Source organism: Rhinoraja longicauda, chromosome 2 (assembly GCF_053455715.1).
Source record: "Rhinoraja longicauda isolate Sanriku21f chromosome 2, sRhiLon1.1, whole genome shotgun sequence".
Classification (NCBI taxonomy): Eukaryota; Metazoa; Chordata; class Chondrichthyes; order Rajiformes; family Arhynchobatidae; genus Rhinoraja; species Rhinoraja longicauda.
This window is the reverse complement of record NC_135954.1, coordinates 39321679-39343675: the sequence shown is the minus strand read 5'-3', so window position 1 is coordinate 39343675 and position 21997 is coordinate 39321679. Positions and strand designations below refer to the sequence as shown.

General features: G+C 41.7%; 1 protein-coding gene across 3 annotated transcripts in view; it reads left to right on the top strand.

The window, feature by feature from the left end:
• ctnnal1 (catenin (cadherin-associated protein), alpha-like 1) overlaps positions 1-21997 on the top strand; it is a 266065-nt gene that overhangs the window by 180522 nt on the left and 63546 nt on the right. For all 3 annotated transcript variants that reach the window (XM_078417849.1, XM_078417840.1, XM_078417830.1), the window contains exon 5: positions 10193-10282. In XM_078417849.1, coding sequence (XP_078273975.1) covers positions 10193-10282 — 90 coding nt within the window. The remainder of the gene's footprint in view (positions 1-10192; positions 10283-21997) is intronic.

Sequence of the window (21997 nt, the reverse complement as noted above, 5' to 3'; positions counted from 1 at the left end):
ATTCAAACTATAATTGAACTGCTCACTATTGCGAGTAATCTTGGAGAAAATATTAATGCTATAGGGAGAAAATGAAACATTCCAATCATATTACATTGAAAAGCAAACCTTAGATGACACAGTGGGCAACATTTACAGATGACTGCATTCTTCGTATCTTAAAGTGCTTCTTTTTGTATAAATGATTCATTTAACAAGTTAAATGGACACGTTGCATGGCAACTGCTTAAACAAGTATTGCAGGAGGAAAGGCAAAACATTTAAAATAAGGCAGGTGTGAGACAAGGTCACGTGCAGCAATACATAGTAATGAATTATGTATTACCACAAACATTCATTATTAAGTCAGGACAGCTGAAGTGATTGAATGTGCATTGGAATGCCACCAGCATATTGATACTGATTTATTTTGTAGAATTGTGAGATGATTGATTTGGCACCTTCAAAGTAACTGTCATTCGTTACTGTTGCATGTGTTCATGTGGAGGGACAGGAAATTAATGTCCTGTTTGGAGCTCTTAAGGTTGATTAATTTAACTATACAGTTGTGAAGTGTGCTGCGCATCCCACATTTTGTAATAATATTTTCTTAAATTACTCTTCTGGGTGTTATTAAAAAGTTCCAAATAAAAAACGTGTCAATGAAAAGAAAAACGATGCCAAAATGCAATATAATTGATTGACATTGTAGTGAGTACAAGCATAATTACGTAACGGTGTTATGTTGTTGTGTTAGTTGGTTCAAGCAGGCACATATCTCTGTTAGTCCCCTTTTGTCTTCTTTTCATCTGTTTGTCCACCTATTTGCCTATGTAAACTCCCTCATCTGTATCCACCTATTTGCCTATGTAAACTCCCTCATCTGTATCCACCTATCCCTTGCAAGGTTGTAACCCGTCCCCACCTCTTTTCCAGCTTTCTCCCCCCTCCCGACTACAATCAGTCTGAAGAAAGGTCCCAACCCAAAACATGGTGGCGAAGCGATAGAGTTGCTGCCTTACAGTGAATGCAGCGCCGTAGACCCGGGTTAGATCCCAACTATGGGTGTTGTCTGTAAGGAGTTTGTACGTTCTCCCCGTGACCTATGCGTGGGTTTTCTCCAAGATCTTCGGTTTCCTCCCACACTCCAAAGACGTACAGGTTAATTAGCTGGTAAATGTAAAAATTATCCCTAGTGTGTGTAGGAGATCGCTGTTCAGTGCGGACCCGGTGGGCCGAAGGACCTGGTTCCGCGCTGTATCTCTAAACTAAACTAAACTAATCACCTATCCATGTTCTCCAGAGATACTGCAGAGTTTCTCCGGCACGTTGTATTCCAGACAAATTTACTGATTGGATTGTTGTGATCAGGAAAACTGACATGTAGACTTAATTTTAATTCTGCATGTAAAACAATTAAAACATAGAGGGTGGGACATGGAGCCAATTTTAAGGCACGTTTCAGACAAATGATTGCACCATGGTAGTAATAGTGTTGGATTTCAGTTAACCTATTATTAACGGTGGCTTGACCAATGTAAAATGTATGCAGGGTGCATCATTTCTAAATTGCATTGTTTTTATCCAGTGTGTTGCAACTCCAATAAAGGAGGTGAATTGTAAATTTAGTTTTTCAGGAATGAGGCTGAGATGTACTTCAACAAATCTGACTGGAAACAGCTACTTGAAGGTAAATCAGTGTAGAGCAATGGAAGCTATTTCAGAAGGAGATTCAAAGAGTTTACAGAAAACATGTTTTCACAAAGATAAAGAGTGGAGATGACTAATCCAAAGCTTAAAGAATACAAAGTACATAGAGGGAGAGATGTAACCTAAAAAGGGAAGCTTACATCACACTCCATGAGCTTAAAGCAGCAGAAACATGAGAGGAATATAGAAGTGAACTAACAAGGGAAATTCAACAGTGAACTGTTTTATTGTCATATGTCCCGAAAAGGAACAATGAAATTATCACTTGCAGTGGCAGCACAGCAGATAGGTTTGTAATTAGGAAAATAATTAAGAGAGGGTGTGTAATTAAATAACATTTAACATGTTTTTAAAAAACTTTTAACATGTTTTTTAAGTGCATAAAGGATAAGACAACAATGGAAAGGGATAGGCCCACGAGAGACCAAAAGGGCAACTTATGTGTGGAGATCAAATATGTAGGTTTCAATGAATAATTTGTGACTGAAATTTACAAAGAGATGGACAATGCGAATACTGCATTTAGGTTTAGATTTATTATTGCCAGGTGTACCAAGGTACAGTGAAAAGCTTTGTTTTGTATGTTATCCAATCTGATTAGGTAATACAGTCACATCAAACTCGAGTACTATTGGTAGAGCAAAGGGTAAGTTGCAAAGTGCATTTGTAGCGCAATAGTTCCATATACAAAGTTCAATACCCATTGCCCTGGAGGTGAACTGAACAGTACTCTAGCTTATGAAAGGATTGTTCAGAAGCCTGATAACCAAGGAGAAGCTGAATCTGGTGCTGTTTTCAAGCAGGGAGAAGGAGAAATTACCGGGATGGGACAAATATTTGACTATGTTGGCTGCCTTAGGCAGGTCATGTGAAGTGTAGATGGAATCAATGGTGGTAAGTCTGGTGTTTGTGATGGACTGGGCTACATCTACTACTCTGCAATTTCTTGTGGTCTTGGCAGAGCTGTTCCCAATCCAAGCTGTGGTGTAATCCGACAGTATGCCATCTATGGTACATCTATAGAGGTTTGTACGAGTCATAGGAGACATGCTGAATTTCCTTGGTTTCCTAAAGAAGTAGATGTGTTGCTGTGCCATCATAGCCATCACATGTTTGTCCCCAACTGGTAATATTAACACCAAAAAGATCTCAACCATTTCCACTTTTGTACCATTGATGCATGTACTCCACCACATTTCCTGAGTTGATAACTAGGTCTTTTGTCTTGTTGATGTTGAGGGAGATGCTGTTGTCCTGTCACCACATTACTAAGCTCTCCAGCTCCTTCCTATGTCTTATCATTGTACATGATCCAGCCCACAACAGTGGTGTCATCTGCAAACTTGTAAATGAAATTAGAACCGAATTTAGCTGCACAATCATGAATGTGTAGGCAGTAGGGAACTGAGAACGTATCCTTGTGGGGCGCCAATGTTGAGAATTATTGTGGAGGGGTGTTGTTATCTATCCTCATTGATTTTAGTGTCTGTGGGGCAGAAAGTTGAGGCGTGAAGTTTAAGTATGTGAAGTCGAGATGTAAACTGTAAGTTTGTGAAGTTTAGAATGGGATGAACATAATAAAAGAGGAAGTATTAAGGTGTTTTATTATCTGTGAAAATTATAATTTGCTGGCCTTATTCCCTTAACTATTGGAAAAAATGGAAGAAAACTGTTTTTTAATCCTCCTCAATTATTGGACTGAACCGAAAGGATTGGAGAACCACTCACATTGTGATTTTCTTTAACATGAAAATGGTAAACAAAATGCAGGCCAGTTATGTGTGAGACGTCAATAGTGGGGGAAAAAACAGAATTCCATTATTCAGGGTTAGTACAAAAGCAGTTAGAAAGATACAGGTAAATTTGAAGCAGTCAGCAAAGATTTATTCAGGGACAGTAGTTTCTGGCTCTCAATGTAATCTTCTGAAGTGGTAACAAGGAACGTTGATGAGGGCACTGCACTTGATATAGTCTATGTCAACTTCACCATGAGACGCAAGAAATCGTAGATGCTGGAATCTTGAAGAAAAGGCAGTGCTGGAGGAACTCAGCAGGTCAGGCAGCATTTGCTGACCCAAAGCCTGCCCATTTCCTTTCACAGATGCTGCCTGAGCACCTGGTTTTTTGCAAGGCTTTTGACAGTGAGCTGTTCAAAGAAAGCTGAAGCCCATGGAATCTAAGGAAGTTTGGCTATTTAGATTCAAAGTTGTTTCGGGAACACGAAGCAATGGGTATTGGTTGGCTCGTGTTTTCACAAATGAAAGGCTGGTATCTATGGACTTCCCAACGGACTCACTACTAGGCAATATTCTGTAATATTATGTAATATATATTAGACCAAAATAATAGGAGGCATGATAAAAAAGATTCTAAATAATATAAAAGTACTCGACTGTGTTGAGGAAAGCCTTTGGACTGCAAACAATGTAAACAGCAGTAACAGGATCGTTCCGAGTCAGCATGGATTTACGAAGGGGAAATCATGCTTGACTGATCTGCAATTTTTTGAGGATGTAACTGGGAAAATTGACAGGGGAGAGCCGGCGGATGTGGTGTACCTCGACTTTCAGAAAGCCTTCAACAAGGTCCCACATAGGAGATTAGTGGGCAAAATTAGAGCACATGGTATTGGGGGTAGCTCTGCCCTCGCAGCTGCGGCTTGCCTGCAGTCCGTTTGTCTTTTGTGTTTTTTGTTGTTTTTGTCTGAATTGTAGTTTAAATATGGTGTAGTGTTTGTATGTTATGTGGGGGGGGGGGGGTGGGGTGGAGTGGGAACTGTAAAATTCTCTCTCCTGAGCGGAGACGCGACCTTTGTTTCTGTGTCTTGTCTCCGTTCCCGCTGCGGCCTACCATCGGCCATGCACCTGGAGCTGGCGGCCTCCGGCTGGGACCACCTGGGCTCTGGTTCGCAGAGCCCACGGCCCGGACTCACCACCTGCGGCGCTGGCTGCCTTCGGAGGCTGCGGGAGCGGCTGCGACTCGTCTCCGGAGGCTTCGGCGTGGGCCTGGACGTCGGAAGCCCGCAGGCCCCTGGGTGGGGGCTGACATCGGGAGCTCCGGCAGCGGCAGCGTCTTCGCCCGCCCCGAATCGCGGGGCTTGGGTCGGCCCGCCGCGGACCTTTCACCGTCCGGCGCGGCCTGAAATAGGCCACGGGTTTTTTTCCGCCGGCGGGGGCTTCAATTTCGGAAGCCACGACCGCCCCGATGTGGCAACTCCAACAGCCTGACCGCGGGAGAAGACGGCAGGGGAAGAGAAAAAGACATTCTGGCCTTCCATCACAGTGAGGAGGTGACTGGAGGAGACTCACTGTGATGGATGTTTATTTTGTTTGGTGTTAGTTTATGATTGTATGTGTTATTGCATTTTTATTGATTATTCTTATTGGTCTTATTGTTGAACTGCGGGTAATTTTTCATTTCACTACACATTTATGTGTATGTGACAAATAAATTACTATTGACTATTGATTGGGTAGGGTACTGGCATGGATAGAAAATTGGTTGGCAGACAGAAAGCAAAGAGTGGGGATAAATGGCAGGCAGTGACTAGTGGGGTACCGCAAGGCTCGGTGCTGGGTCCGCAGCTATTTACAATATACTTTAATGACTTGGATGAAAGGATTAAAAGCACCATTAGCAAATTTGCAGATGATACAAAGCTGGGTGGTAGTGTGAGCTGTAAGGAAGATGCTATGAGGTTGCAGGGTGACTTGGACAGGTTGTGTGAGTGGGCGGATGCATGGCAGATGCAGTTTAATGTGGATAAGTGTGAGGTTATCCACTTTGGTAGTAAGAATAAGAAGGCGGATTATTATCTGAATGGTGCCAAGTTAGGAAAAGGGGACGTATAACGAGATCTGGGTGTCCTAGTGCATCAGTCACTGAAAGGAAGCATGCAGGTACAGCAGGCAGTGAAGAAAGCCAATGGAATGTTGGCCTTCATAACAAGAGGAGTTGAGTATAAGAGCAAAGAGGTCCTTCGGCAGTTGTATAGGGTCCTAGTGAGACCGCACCTGGACTACTGTGTGCAGTTTTGGTCTCCAAATTTGTAGGAAGGATATTCTTGCTATTGAGGGCGTGCAGCAAGCTGCCGACAACCGGCGACCCAGTCGTCGCGACCTAGGACGTCCACCTACGACAGCGACTACGACAACCGAAGTCAACCTACCTTCACCCTCGACAAGGTACGGCCCTGTCAGGTCACAACTGATGACAACGGTCGCTATTTCATGTAATTTTGGTGCAGAAATGGGTTTGGGTAGGGTCTTCGATCATTCAGCATCATGACTGCCAGGAAGCAACATATGATGGCATTGCTCTTACATCAAATGCAGGCCCCTCTGCTTGCAGCGGCCATCATGCTTAAAATTCTGCAAGACACAAGGACATGAAGATTAGGGAAGGGGAAGCCCAAGAAGAGGTCTGTGTGGTTGAAGCCCTTGTCCCTGAAGAGACCCAATGCAGTGCAATATCAATATAAATGAAAAGGGTTCGCTTTTCAATGCAGTGCAATGCTTGTGTTTGTGTTTATTTTATTGGTCAAAATAAATGAAATTAAAATATTTGAAAGAGATGCCATGAGAAACTACTCTGAAATACAATAACTTCAAACATCAATCGTTGGTCAAAATGTCCAAAATTAACTTTATTCAAACAAACAAAATTCTTATAAAAGGTGGATCAGCACCGGCGACAACCAAAGTCACCTGGCGACAACCTGGCAACAACCTACGACAGCTCCCACGACAGGATATGACAAGCTACGATCATTGGCGTCAAGCCAGCTGTCGCCCAAAATGTTCGAGCAGAGAGAAATTTACACGACGACCCGAGAAAAGCTACGACTCATTGGAGACTACTCACGACCATGCCCGCGACACACCGGCGACCGTGCGGCGACAGCCTAGACGCCGGCCGGCAGTCGCCTTAAAAATCGCCGAGGTGGGACAGGCCCGTTAGATACTTCTTTGATATATCCAAATTAGCTGTGGACTTCTTACTGAGATAACGTGATATAACGTGAAACTATAACTTGTTTTAATATGATTTCTGACAGTCAATGTCCAGCTTTCTTATCATGAAACTGCCCAATTTTATTTAATATCCTGAAGAAGATAAAAATCTGGGGTAAATTTCATTGAATTTTAACTATCAATATAATTTAGTAAACATGTAAAATCTAAATATAGACTTTATCCAGAAACATTTCGCCATTGAATGGCTCACTCATTCATTTCCTTAATCTTTTTTTGTGCAAATGAGTTTATCAGCACTGGTTGCTGTGTGGGAACAAATAATCTCTTTTTAATCATGTGTTTTCACTTTATACACTTCGAGTTTTGCAGTCAGTCTATATTATTGTTGGCAGTATTGTAAACAGATATGCAAGTTCTGAATGACATTGGCCTGGAATTTGATGGGTTAGCCAGCAGTGCATTGCCAACATATAGTGCCAGCAGTTTTGGGCACATCCAAATGCAGACATCCTGAACAGTTTGATTGATCCTTACCTGTAATTTTATGATACTCGATGTTTGTTCTCTGATATTGTTTGACAACTCTTCCTTTTCAAATAAAATTTTAATCAGGCTATTTAAACTTCAGTTTCCTTTGACATAGTTCAAAGAATTTATATAACCATCTAAATTTATTATTTACTTATCAGTGTCTCAGCAATTTGGAATGTTGTTTTGGTCTTTTGCTTCTCAATTACTAATCTGTTGGCTTTAAACTGATAACTTAAAGTGAAAAAGTGTCCTTGGATTTTTGAACTGCTATTATTACCAGCATTAAGTGCATTGCAGTTTGCATTATTTTGGAAAGGAACACAGATATTAGGAAATCTAATACTGAACTGCCACTTGTTTCATGCATATTTCATTGTTCTCCTGCAACCAGCGATGTATTCTTCATTCCTCAGTTATATGCTTGAAGTAAACCTGTGTTCTAAACATATTACACCAAGGCAAATAACTTTCATGTACTCTTTGTTGAGATTTTTTGTTTGTGTATTTAAATTTTGTTTCTAAATATTTTTTAAAATCTAGTTGCCAGTTCCATCTGCAGTTGTTTTGAAATTGTAGTAACAAGAATCTTTCACTGTCAGTTATTGAGTTAATCCAATGGATACCAATTCATTCTTTCTATAGAAATTTCTTGCGACTTGTGGAATAATTTTATCTCAATCAGGACACAAGGTCACAATTGGTCTCAATGCCTTTGGGTTGGAATGGGCATAATTCAGTTGCAACATTTAAGTCTGTGTATATGTATGCCTGCATGTACATATATGTTGAGGAGTATCGAGTTATGAAAGTTTCATATTTAAATACTGCACGTGGATTGTTGTTTATGCAAGCATGTGACCAAAACTCGGTGGTTCTGGATAGCTAAAAGGTAAGTAAAAGGGGAAAATGACAAGGATGAAAAAGCATAACTGAACAGTTTTGGTCCATTATTAAACTTTGAATTTCATCATGGGATCCAATGAAATTAGTTTTATTGTACAGAATATTTTTTAAAAAACACATTTGTATTATTACATTAAATCCACTGTATAATATATTCATGTTGAGAGCAAGATAAATAGACAATGAATAGACAAAGTCAAAGGACACAGATGAGAAGGGCAACCTTTGTCCCCAAGGTTGTTCAGCTCCTCAACTCCCAACCACCCCTGTCCTGCTGCTCACCCTGCTAATCCCCCCCCCCCTCCCCCAATAGTTTTTGTACTACTCCACGTGGCTTGTAAATTGCCCCACGGGGACAAATAAAGTGTTTTTGAACTTTTGAACTTGAACTTGAAGTCACATGAGCAAAGACTGCAAGAGTCGTTTGGCTTCTGATGGTGTGCAACCAAAATCATCCTGAAATATGTCACATTGAACAAAAGGACAAAGAAAAGAAACCAGAACATACAGAACAGAATGAAAAACCAATTGCAAGTGATGCTGTTCTCTCATCTCAAATGTGGTCATATTGGGGCCGGTGATGAAACATGCATCTTCTCATTGTACCAGTACAAGTGAAGAGCCACAAGGGGAGTACAGTGTTGCAAACATATGCATTTTTGGATCATGGAAGTTCATCTACCTTTTGCACAGAAAGTTTGATGAGAAGGCTGAACATTACAGGACCAAGGACCAAAGTTCTCTTGCGTACCATGAACCAAGTGAAGCCTGTGATCAGTCGTCATATCTCAGGTTTGGAAATATCTAGTCTGGACAAAGACTATTTTATTCAACTATCTGATGTTACGAGGCATATGTTCCCCTCTCTTCCTTCAGCATCCCAATGGGACTATTCGTTCCCGTATGACATATGGCATTCTTCTGTCCTCTTTCTATGGCACGTTCTTTTGCAACTGCAAGAGATGCCTGCCCTCATCTTCTCCTTTTCTGTTATCTAGTGTTCCATATGAAATGATGGTTTACCTGGGCTACTGTTGATTACGTACTGTCTACTCCGTGCCCACAACATGGTCCCTTCTACTTTGAAGGGAGCAAATACAGGTTAGGTGATTGCTTTGCAGATGCTTCAGTCTGAAAATATGATTTTGAGCATCCTGTTGCCAAGTGAGAAACTGTCCTTGGAGTTTTGAAACCGTATTTATCACAATCTCACTCCCGGTTTTGCCCCTCGGATCTCTGCTTTGCTGCACTGTTCTGAAGAAGCATGAGGAACATATCTCAACTAATACTGAGCATGTAGCAGACTTCCAGACTCCATATTGAAGATAACAATTTCAAATAATCTTCATTCTAACAATTTTATTTCCAGAGTTCAATATTTCTCCTAATTCTTTTGGTAATTTCAGATAATTGTACTGCATTTTAATCCCAATGCTTTTGCTACCTTGTCACTTTCACCCTTTGCATTATTTAATCGTGCTGCTTTCCACTCTGTCACAGACCTTACCCTTAGTTCTTTCTTCCTCCCCTTTTCTTTAACTTTAAACTTGCTTTTTTCCGCACCATTTTCAGAATTCAGATGAATGTTTTTGACTTGAAACATTAATTCTGTTTCTCTACAGATGCAGTCTCACTTTCTGAGATGTTCCAGCATTTTCTGTTAAGTTGAATCCAAAAAATAAAATGAAAACCTAGTTTAAGAAAATAAGTGACAATTAACTTTCTGGATTGCTGCAAGATTGCAATGGCCTTGAGGGAAGGAATTACTTTGGTTTTGGCCACTCTGGTTTTATGATGACTTCAGTCCCATGACAACTTGGACAAAATTAGTCTGAAATATCCTTTATAATCACTTCATTGGTCGTGAGGATGGGAAATAAATCTTGGGTTTTCCAACATCATGTATATTTCAAGGAATAAATAAAAAGGCAGTTGTTCTTTGCCAATTTTATACATTACAATAAAGGTCGCTGCCCTGGGTTTCCATCTATGATTTCCAAAGTCTTGCAGCATAGATAAGGCAACTAATTGCATCGGACCTATTAAGTTAACATTAATTGTGTACATGTTGCATTTGTCCTATTGTTTTTCAGGATTTGAAGGATGAAAATAAGAAAGCGAGGATGGCAGCTGCCAGGGCAATACTGGAGAAATGTACCATGATGCTTCTCACAGCCTCAAAGGTAACTATCCTTTGGGTAATATCAGCCCAAGAACAACTTTCAGTGCTCATTTCTGATTGTTTATATTTGATTATTTTAAATCATTGAAGTTTAATGAGATGTGGTAATGGAATCATTTTGGCAGGAAGCTTCCACTTATAATGGTAATTGTGACAGTTTATGGTGTCATTTCACTTGGCACCAGACACACTACACAAATTGCCGTCCGGTTGATAAATAGGCTGCTCACTTAATAAAAGACAGGAAGAACTTTACTTTTTTTTAATTGTTACATACAACACTATTTTGCTTAAGATCTAGTTGACTATAGTATGGAATCAAAAATCAGATTATTGGAAATTCTGAAGTTTGGTCTGTTTCTGAAAGAAATAGTGTTAATCTCGGGATTTTGGAATCGGCAATGTTGGCTCTTGCTCCTGACCTAGCAGAAAGTAGACCACAGAGATCCATAAAGATATAGCATGCACATTGCCTCTCCTAACTCTGCTGGTCCATTGCTGGAGTTCACCCTCTCTTGTGGCGGGAACCTTTAGGAATCTGCCACAAATATCATTGATCCCAGCTGCACTACCTTTCATTAGACCCCGTAACGTGGCCTTCGCTTTCTGGTAATTAGTGCTTTTTAAGGATTTTTAGCTTAGTTTTATTGAGCAATTTGTCTAACCGCACATTTAGCTCTTCCTTCAGACTCAAACTCAGCAGAATGCTGTTTTCAGGCAGTCGCTGGTTTCTGGAAGAGCACTGTTTCCTTGGTTATCAGTATTAATTCTGAGAAAACCTCTTGAATGCCGTTGAAGTCCTGGTGAATAGATTATTTAGTATAATGTTTTGTGTAAATTTGTCCTTGGGGCTAAAAGTTGCAACTCGTCCTGCTTCATTTCTCTCATTATCCTCATGACATGCTACATTATAACCTTCAACCAATTTTTGTTCTCGTTGAAGAGGCTTCTTGTACTTCTTCAATTACCCTTTTGTTTTCCTTTTTGCCTTTTTCAGTCACTATAAGAATGCACTGAGTGATTGAGCAGCTAGCATGCTCTTGTTCAGCTTGTATCTCAGCTGTACAAACATGGAAACCATCATCTGTTGTCAAGTCCATCTGTTCAGCGGCCACACAGAATTGTGTACAAACGTAGCAGCCACCAATACCCTCTCCAGGCAAAACATTTGGATCAATTTTTTCTAGTACAGAGCCCTTTAGACTATTCCAGCTGCAATCTTTTGTTCTTGTCTTTCCCACCACGCTCACTTCTTTCCACGCTGTTGCATCCATCCCATCGATGTGGGAGGGGATTCTTTTTCCCTGAGTTTGTTAAAATTATATTTTGAAACTCTCATGCCTTTGGCCGTACATCTGCCGTGATATACAGTGCCCTCCATAATGTTTGGGATAAATAAATCATTTATTTATTTGTTTCTGTACTCTACAATTTGAGATTTGTAGTAGAAAAAAATCACATGTGGTTAAAGTGCACATTGTCAGATTTTAATAAAGGCCATTTTTATACATTTTGGTTTCACCATGTAGAAATGACAACAGGGTTTATACATAGTGTCTCCCCCCCCCCCCCATATTTCCACGCACCATAACGTTTGGGACACAGTAATGTCATGTAAGTGAAAGTAGTCATGTTTAGTATTTTGTTGAATACCCTTTGTACGCAATGACTTCTTGACGAATGACGGGTGTCTTCTCTGGTGATGCTCTGCCAAGCCTGTATTGCAGCCATCTTTAGCTTATGATTGTTTTGGGGGCTAGTTCCCTTCAGTTTTCTCTTCAGCATATAAAAGGCATGCTCAATTGGGTTCAGATCATGTGATTGACGACCACTCAAGAATTGACCTTTTTTAGCTTTGAAAAACTCCTTTGTTGCTTTAGCAGTATGAATGGGATCATTGTCTTGCTGTAGAATGAACCGCTGGCCAATGAGTTTTAAGCCATTTGTTTGAACTTGAGCAGATAGGATGTGTTTATGCACTTTAGAATTCATCATGCTACTACCATCAGCAGCTGTATCATCAATGATGATAAGTGAGCCAGTACCTTCAGCAGCCATACATGCCCAGACCATAACACCCCCACCACCGTGTTTCACAGATGAGGTGGTATGCTTTAGATCTTGGGCAGTTCCTTCTCTCCTCAATACTTTGCTTTGCAATCACTCTGATATAAGTTCATCTTCGTCTCCTCTGTCCACAAGACCTTTTTTCCAGAACTGTGGTTGCTCTTTTAAGTACTTCTTGGCAAACTAACCTGGCCATCCTATTTTTGCGGCTAACCAGCAGTTTGCATCTTGCAGTGTAGCCTCTGTATTTCTGTTCATGAAGTCTTCTGTGGACAGTGATCATTGACAAATCCACACCTGACTCCTGAAGTGTTTCTGCTCTGTTGGACAGGTGTTTGGGGATTTTTCTTTAGTATAGAGAGAATTCTTCTGTCATCAGCTGTGGAGGTCTTCCTTGGTCTTCTAGTCCCTTTGCAATTAGTAAGCTCTGTTTCTTCTTAACGGCTGCGGCTCTCTGGCAGTCTGTTTGTCCTTTGTCCTTTTTTTGTTTGTGTGTTGGTGTTGGGGTGTTTTGTTTTTGGTTGTGTATGTGTGGGGGGGGGGGGAGTGGGGGAAATCTTTCTTTTTTTAGGTCTCTTCCTCGGGGCGAGGCTTGGCCGCGGGGCCTTCCATCGCCCGGTGCGGCTCGGCCACGGGACTGAACAGTGCCCGGTGCGGCGCGGCCGCGGGACTGAACAGTGCCCGGTGCGGCTCGGCCGCAGGGCCTTCCATCGCCCGGCGCGGCTCGGCCGCGGGACTGAACAGTGCCCGGTGCGGCTCGGCCGCGGGGCCTTCCAGCGCCCGGTGCGGCTCGGCCGCGGGGCCTTCCATCGCCCGGTGCGGCGCGGCCGCGGGACTGAACAGTGCCCGGTGCGGCTCGGCCGCGCGGCCTTCCATCGCCCGGTGCGGCGCGGCCGCGGGACTGAACAGCGCCCGGCGCGGCTCGGCCACGGGACTTTCCAGCGCGGCGCGGCCACGGGACTTTCCATCGCCCGGTGCGGCTCGGCCGCGTGGACTTTCCACCTCCTTGCGGGGGCTGTGCGGGTCGGTCGCCTCGGTAGGGGTCGAGTTGTCTGTACGTGGGAGGGGCATGGGGGGAAGAGAGAGGGGAAGTTTTTGGCCTCCATCACAGTGAGGGGGTGTTTGGAGTCACTGTGATGGATGTTTGTGTTGGGGTTGTGTCTTGTGTTTTTTGTACTGCTGGCTAAGTAATCTCGTTCGGATCGAATGACAAATAAAGCTATTTTGGATTTTGGATTTGGATTTTGGATGGTCCAAACAGTTGATTTTGGTAAGCCTAAGGTTTGGCTGATGTCTCTAACAGTTTTATTCTTGTCTCATAATGGCTTCTTTGACTTTCATTGGCACAAGTTTGGTCCTCATGTTGATAAACAGCAATAAAAGTTTCCAAAGGTGATGGAAAGTTTGGAGGAAAGACCAGATGCCGAGAGCTCTCTTATACCTGTATTAAGGAGGCATTTAAACACACCTGAGCAATTACAAACAGCTGTGAAGCCATGTGTCCCAAACATTATGGTGCCCCCTGAAATGGGGGGACTATGTATAAACACAGCTACATGGTGAAACCAAAATGTATAAAAATACTCTTTAATAGAATTTGACAATGTGCACTTAAACCACACGTGATTTTTTCTATTACAAATCTCAAATTGTGGAGTACAGAGGCAAATAAATAAATGATGGTTCTTTGTCCCAAAAATTATGGAGGACACTGGATCTGCACAAGTCAGTGACTCCAACACCTTTCAAAGCATTCAATGTCCTTATCACAATTGAAGTCGTATTTTCTTCCCACTTTTCCTTTCTTGCCACAGGCCCCAATGTTCACTGTATCAAATCTAAAAAATATCTCTCCGCAGTTACCCTTTGTCACCTTCCTCCAAGCCAGCTTTGTATCCAATTGCCGATTTCTCTGTGGATCCTATGTGATCTCACCTTCCTGAACAGTGTACTATGTGGGACCTTGTCAAAGGTATTGCAAAGTGACCTCGTCAATCCTGTGGTCGTCTTTTCCAAAACCTCAATTACATGCACAAAGCTAGGCTGACTATCCTAAATCCAAATAAATCCTGTCTCTCACAATCCCCTCCAGTAACTTCTGCACCATGTTGGGCTCATACGCTGCAATTCTCCGGCTTTTCCTAGCAGCCTTTCTCAAATAAAGCCACCACCTTAGCCATTCTCCTCTTTTCCAATATCTCACCCCTACCAAAGGACGATACAAAGTACTCTGCCTGAGCTCTAAAAATGTATTTCCTTGGACCCCACAACATCCTGGATGCACTACGTCAGGCACCAGGGATTTATCCACCTCAATAGACTCTATCAGATCAGCTACCAACTACATCTTTTGATGGAATTCCCTTTCATCTGCAACAAGGCCTCTGTCACCCTCTCATTTAATACGAGCGTTTTGGTTGTTGTCATGACCTCGATGGACCTGTTGATGACATTGTCTCTAAATTAAGATTCTCCCAGATTATCACACAGTGTCTTGAAGCAAGGTACTCGTTCTGTGTTACTCCAGCACGTACATTGATTAGCATGGTATCCTCTGGTGCTTTTTAAATACCTATCTCCATTAATCATTCTTTCTCTCTTTTAGTTCATTGAATTCCTCTCGCTTCTTTCTCCTCCCACATAAGCTCCTCTTACCATTTTCACACCAACCTTGCTGCCCCACATAGTCTTTTGTTCTTTATTCAGCATCCTATCAGGATGCATTACAGTGTAGTTTGGCAACTGCTCTATCCAAGACTTCAAGAAATTGCAGAAAATTGTGGATGTAGCCCAGTCCATCAAGACAGCATATGTGTTAAATTGTTCTGAATAGATTTATAGATCTACTGAAACATCTATGAAATGTAAATTGTGTGATGTGAATCTAAATGATTTGAAATGTAAATTATGGTACGACAGTGGTATTATGCTTATTATTTGTGGTGACCCAGTTTGAGTGAAGAAGAAAATTAAATTCAATACTAGAGGTTAAAAACTAGACTAGAATTGAGTGAATTTGGACACTTGTTGGAGAAGATGGAAATTAATTGCATGCAATGTGAGGATAAATGGAATGAATGAAGTTCAATACCTGGACCTCAATAGCCAACGTAAATTATTCTTTTGGAATTTAGAAATCATGTGTTGATTTAAAAAAAACAAATAAAATAATTTAAATATTTCAAATCAGCAGATTTGATTAGAAAAGTAATTTATATTAGTTGCTTTTGATTTGTTAATAATTTTACTCAATGAAATGGAAAGATGTATTTTTATTATCAGTGTTTTGAAAAGCAGTGCAGGTTCTTTCAAGGAAAATAACACCCTGACAAGTGATGGTTGCAATGCTAATCAACGTTAGCTACACCACTGTAACCAAGTAATTGATTTATTAATTTGACACCTTTATTCAGAAAGTCACCTGCCAGCACTGTGTTGGATAATGCTTTTGATCTCCATTGGCTTATTAGAGAAGTAGGCTATTTCATGTTGATTGCAAGACTTCCTTCAGATTAGTCAGCAGGTGGGCATCCAGTAAATGTTTATGGCCAGTCATGGAACTATTGATGGAGTCGTTCAACCTTGGACACATTAGACAGAATGAAGAGGGATATATCTGTCTGTGGTGAAAAAAGCATCAGGCCCATGAATTCTCCCTTAACCTTGTGCACACCATTCCAAAAACAGTGGTGTGGTCAATTGCAGGAAGACTGAAAAGCACAGAAAAAAATCACTCTGAATTAGCATCTTAGAGTTGTAAACATGAAAACTGGCCTTTCAGCCCAACGTGTCCATGCCAACCAAGATGCCACGTCTAAGCTAGTTGCATTAGCCTGCACCTGGTCCATATCCATCTGAACCTTTCCTATCCATGTACCTGTTCAAATACTTTTCAAATGTTGTTATTGTACCTGCCTCAACTGCTTTATTTGGCAGCTCATTCCATATATTCATCACCCTTTGTGTGAAAAATCTGCCCTTCAAATTATTATTAAATCTTTTCCCCTCTCACTAAACCTGTGTCCACTAGTTCTTGATTTCTCTACTCTGGGGAAAAGACTCTGCATTCGACCTATCTATTCCCCTCACGATTTTATACACCTCTAAGTTTACCCCTCAGCCACCTGCACGCCAAGGAAAAAAGTCCTGGCCTACCCAACCTCTCTCTGTAGCTTAGGCCCTCGAATGCTGACAGCATTGTTATAAATCTTCTCTGCTTTCTTTCCAGCTTCATGGCATCTCTCCTACAGCAGGGTGACCAAAGCTGAACACAATATTCCAAGTGCGTTCTTACCAACAATTTGTACAATTGTAACATAATGTTCCAACTTGTACACTCAATATCCAGACTGAAGAGGGTCAGCATGCCAGAAGCTGCCTTCACCACCTTATCCACCTGTGATGCCATTTTCAGGGAACTAGATATTTCACCTCCTAGATCCCTCTACACTACAACACTCCAAAGTGTCCTACCATTCACAGTGAAGGTCTGTCCATCGTTTGATTTTGCACAACGCCTCACACTTTTCTGAATTAAACTCCATTTGCCATTCCTCGGACCACTTGCCAGCTGGACAAGATCCCCCCGTAATTCTTGATAACCATCTTCACTGTCTATTTTCCTGTCATCTGCAAACATAAATTCTCTGAGAAGCTCCTGAGACTCTTGGGGACATTAGTAAAACCCGTAAATTAACAATAAATTGTTCAACACGAAGCTGCTAGCAATGAACAGTTCTGGTAGCTCAAGTTGATGGATGTTACCAGCTGAGTATTTGACAGGTTGTCACCAGGGCTTCTGCTAGTCACAATAATTATATCTTATCTTTGGAGCTTGGAAGAATTCTTCAATGTAACAGAGTTGTAATAAAAGTAATTGGTTCTAGAAAGGGAAATGGTTAATAGGAATGGAAAGCCTTGTCACGTTTAATCTTTACTCTTCCTAAAACCCAGTGTCTTTTAAATTAAAATATTAAAAATAAGTTTCTCATAGATGATTTAGACCTGTGGTTGAAAACAACATGTTAATATTGGTAAATCGCTGGATCTTGAGAAATGAGGAACATCAGGTGGTATAATATAACAGGGGTAGGACAGTAAATGCCAACCTTGCCAGTATTGTTCAAATAACGTGAATAAATAAATTAAAATGAACTTTTTTTGTATGATAGGGTAATCTGTTAAATTAAGTAAAAGTTATAGATTCCAAAACAGTAAGTTGTTTTTCCAATTGCCAGAAACAAATGGCAGAATGGCGTTACTTAAGATAATGAATAGGATGCAATCAAAATATGAAGTAATGAAAGGTAATTGTTGAGACAGATATTGATAAAGTTATTTCTGCATATGTAGGATAGAACAGCCAAGTGAAGCATTAGTTTACATTTGAATTTCCTTTGAAGAAAAACACTTGGCAATGGTGCAGGAGCATCATTATGAATAGACTTTCTCTCACTGTAACAATCAAAAGTATGTAAATAATCGGGTACATTTTAATTTATTAAACAGCAAAATGTTTTAGGCAACGAATTGTTCAGAATTGATGAAACCAGCTTAAGTGAAAGGTGTGGGTTGAAAGGTCCCATTATTTCATATCACGTCATATTCATTACGTAATAATCTGTATTTGTTATTGACAATGATCTATCACATCTTAATATTATAATGGGGAATAAAGAGGATATTCTATTTAACTCCAAGATCATAATGCTGTACTGTTGAAAAACTTTAAAAACATTTGGAGAACTTTCATCTCTCTCGCGCTCATGATACTGATGACCAGGCCAATCAAACCATCTCTTAAATGACATATAAACCTTCGTTTTTTGGACCTATTGAGTCAGAACTCTCTCAAACAGACAAAATAACAATCCTGTTGCTGATGTTCAAACTCTGGAGAAGCAGAATTATTGTGAGTAGGTGATGGAAGCTTCCATTATACTAAGAAAGTAACTCTTGAGCTGAAGGTGATTGGAACTGAAGAAAATTACTTTTGTTTCCAACTGGAGGATTTTGTATATGAAATATGATTTTCTTCAAAACGTTAGTGCTCAAGAGAAGATTCTGAAGAAAATTCTGGAGCCTTTACAGCAATTTTTCACTCTTGTCACCAGAGCAATGTTCTTGAGTGATAATGATGACTGTATAATAATCACCCTGTTTCTTGTGCTTTAGGATTCTAACCATGTGATAGTAATGACTTTCCAATGTGGAAGAAAGTTATTCTGATAGTTCTGAAGATGCAAGCTCCCAACATTACTGATTGGCCACCTGAACATGATCATGAGGGGAGGGGAGGGGGGCAGAGGGGGGTGGGAGGGGGAGGGGGGATGAGGGGAGATGGAGTGGGGGAGGAGGGGGGACAAGGGGGGTTGAGAGGGGATGGAGTGGGTGAGTGGGGGAGGGGAGGGTGCTAGACCAATGCAGGAGAGGCTTTGGGTCCACGGCTCACTCTGGCTACAGCGCTGGCGGCACGGGGCCGAGGTGAGTGGCACCCTCTCCCCTTCGCTGTCCCCCCTCGCCCGCCCACGACCCCGGGGGACATCCCCACCCGGCAACGGGCTTCGTCAGTTGGAGGGGGTTGCCAGGCCCACAGGATCGTCAGTTGGGGGAGGGTTGCCCCAGTCGAGGCCCGCAGGAGAGATTTGGACCCAATGGGTCCACCTCAGTCTAGTTTTAATATAAATCTAAGTTCCGTCTTGGTGTCCTGTTCCTGATTTAAGGCAGGCCACAGAGTTCACTGAAATACTTTGCTGTGTAGTTGACAATCGCAGTTATCAAATTTCATATGAGAAGCCTGTCATATCCGTCTGTTTATTTTGTGAAGTGGCTGAAATATGGTTATCTGACTACCCCTTAAATTTTCACTTGCTTCTGGTCACTAATATAATTTAATATCATAATATGCTGCAAAAAATATAATTTCCGTTTTTGTGCTTCTCGTTTCAATTCAATGTTCATGGCTTTATGTAGTTGATCAAAATCAGTTCAGATAAGGCTTCACTTTGATAATATGAAATTATTTCATGGCGAGTTTAGTTTGGTTCCACAATGTTCTGCTCCTAAAGGTTTTGCTCCTAAATTTATTCTGTTATGCTTTATGTTCTTTGTGAATTTGTATTCTCTGCATGCCACTGGAGTAGCACAGCGTAGACTTGCTGCCTTTCAATGCCAGACACCTGGGTTTGATCCTGACTAAGGGGGCTGTCTGTATGGAGTTTGTACGTTCTTTCTGTGACCATGTAGGTTTTCGCTGGGTGCTCCGGTTTCCTCCCACACTCCAAAGACATACAGCTTTCCAGGTTAATCGGCTTCAGTAAAATTGTAAATTGTCCCTAGTGTTAATGTACGGGTTGATCGCTGGTTGACGCAGTCTCTGTGGGCTCAAGGGCCAGTTTCCACACTGTATCTCTAAAGTCTAAAGTCCAGCTCCAATAACCTTTACCAAAATGAGGCAACACGATACAGCGCAGGCGACTTCAAAATAGTACAACAGATGTCCAGTGCTGGAGGAGGGAGAATTTGAGGACAGTGATCAAATTACTACAGGAATATGCTAACATTTTATGTAAATGGAAAACTTATCTAAATCATAAGTTTGCAAGGAATGAAATTGGATAAGCAGTTAGCAATTTTTCCTTTTTGTTTTCATTATTTTGGTTTGTTAGCCAGATCATTTGATACCTACTTCTCATCTGAGTCAGAAGGTAATGGGTCATCCTCCTAGAATTTAGCACAAAAAAATATATAAAGGCTGGCTGTCCAGTGCATTATGGAGGAAGTGCTATATTATCGGAAGTGCATCTTTTGGATGAGATGATCATCTGGGTTCCTTTGTGCTTTGTGCATTGGATTTCAGTGAACCACTGGATTTAAGTAAACCAATGACAGGAGCTTCAGGAGAGAGAGGGGTAGAGGAAAAAGAGGAGGTTGCATTGTTGGTTAAGGAGGATGTCACGGCTGTGTTCAGAGGTGACATTACGGACGGTTCGTCAAGTGAGGCTATATGGGTGGAGCTGAGGAACAAGAAAGGGATGATCACCTTGTTGGGGGATGTACTACAGACCCCCGAATAGTCAACGGCAATTAGAAAAACAAATGTGCCGGGAGATTGCAGACAGGTGCAGGTCAAATAAGGTTGTTGTAGTAGGGGATTTTAACTTTCCCAATATAGACTGGGAAAATCATAGTGTGAAGGATTCAGATGGGGTGCAATTCCTCAGAAGTGTTCAGGAGAGTTTTCTTTAGCAGTATGTGGAGGCCCCATGACGTGAGAGGGCAATGTTGGATCGAGTATTGGGAAATTGGGAAGGGCAAGTTGATGAAGTGTGTGTGGAGGAGCCTTTTGGGACCAGTGACCACAGTTCAATTAGGTTTAAGATAGTTATGGATAGAGACAGAGAGGGTCCACATGTTAAAATGCTCAACTGGGGTAAGGCCAACTTTAAGGGTATGAGAGAAGGTCTCGCTCAAGTTGACTGGAGCAGGTTATTTGAGGGGAAAGGGACATCGGCCAAGTGGGATGTTTTTAAAAGTGTACTGAAGAAAGCTCAGGATGTGTACGTCCCCGTTAGAGTGAAGGGCAAAGCAGGTAAACTTAAGGAAGCTTGGCTGATGAGGGAAATTGAGAAGTTAGTCAAAAACAAGAAGAATGCATGGGACAGGTATAGGCAGCTGGGATCAAGTGCTTCCCTGGAGGAGTTTCGGGAGTTAAGGAGTAAACTAAAAAAGAAAATCAGAAGGGCAAAAAGGGGCCAGGAGATAGCTCTGGCGGGTAGCATTAAAGACAATCCCAAAAGATGTAATAAATACATAAGGGGGAAAGGGTAACTAGAGAGAGAGTGGGACCTCTCAGGAATCAAAGCGGTCACCTCTGTGTGGAGCCACAGGAGATGGGCAAGGTCCTAAATGAATATTTCTCCTCTGTATTTACCGAGGAGAAAGACAGTAGGACGGAGGAAATTGGAGCAGTCACTGGAAGTGTTTTGAGAGCAGTCAGGATTACTGTAGAAGAAGTACTGTAGGTACTGTCGTGTTTGAAGGTAGACAAATCTCCAAGGCCTGATCAGATATTTCCGAGGACATTGTGGGAAACTAGAGCGAAAATTGTGGGAGCCCTGATTGAAATTTACAAGTCGTCCTTAGGATGTTGAACAAGGGCAGGACCTACACAGTAAATGGTAGGCCTCTGGGTAGTGTTGTAGAGCAGAGGGATCTAGGAGTACAGGTGCATGGTTCCTTGAAGGTCGAGTCGCAGTTAGTTAAGGTGGCCAAAAAGGCTTTTGGCACTTTGGCCTTCATCAGTCAGAGTATTGAGTATAGAAGTTGGGAGGTCATGTTGCAGTTGTATAAGATGTTGGTGAGACCGCATTTAGAATATTGTGTTACGTTCTGGGCACCATGTTGAAGGAAAGATATTGTCAAGCTTGAAAGGGTTCAGAAAAGGTTTACGAAGATGTTGCCAGGACTAGAGGGTGTGAGCTATAGGGAGAGGTTGAGTAGGCTGGGTCTCTATTGAATGGAGCACAGGAGGATGAGGGGGGATCTTATAGAGATGTATAAGATCATGAGAGGAATAGATGGGGTAGATGCACAGTCTTTTGCCCAGAGTAGGGGAATTGAGGACCTGAGGACATAGGTTCAAGGTGAA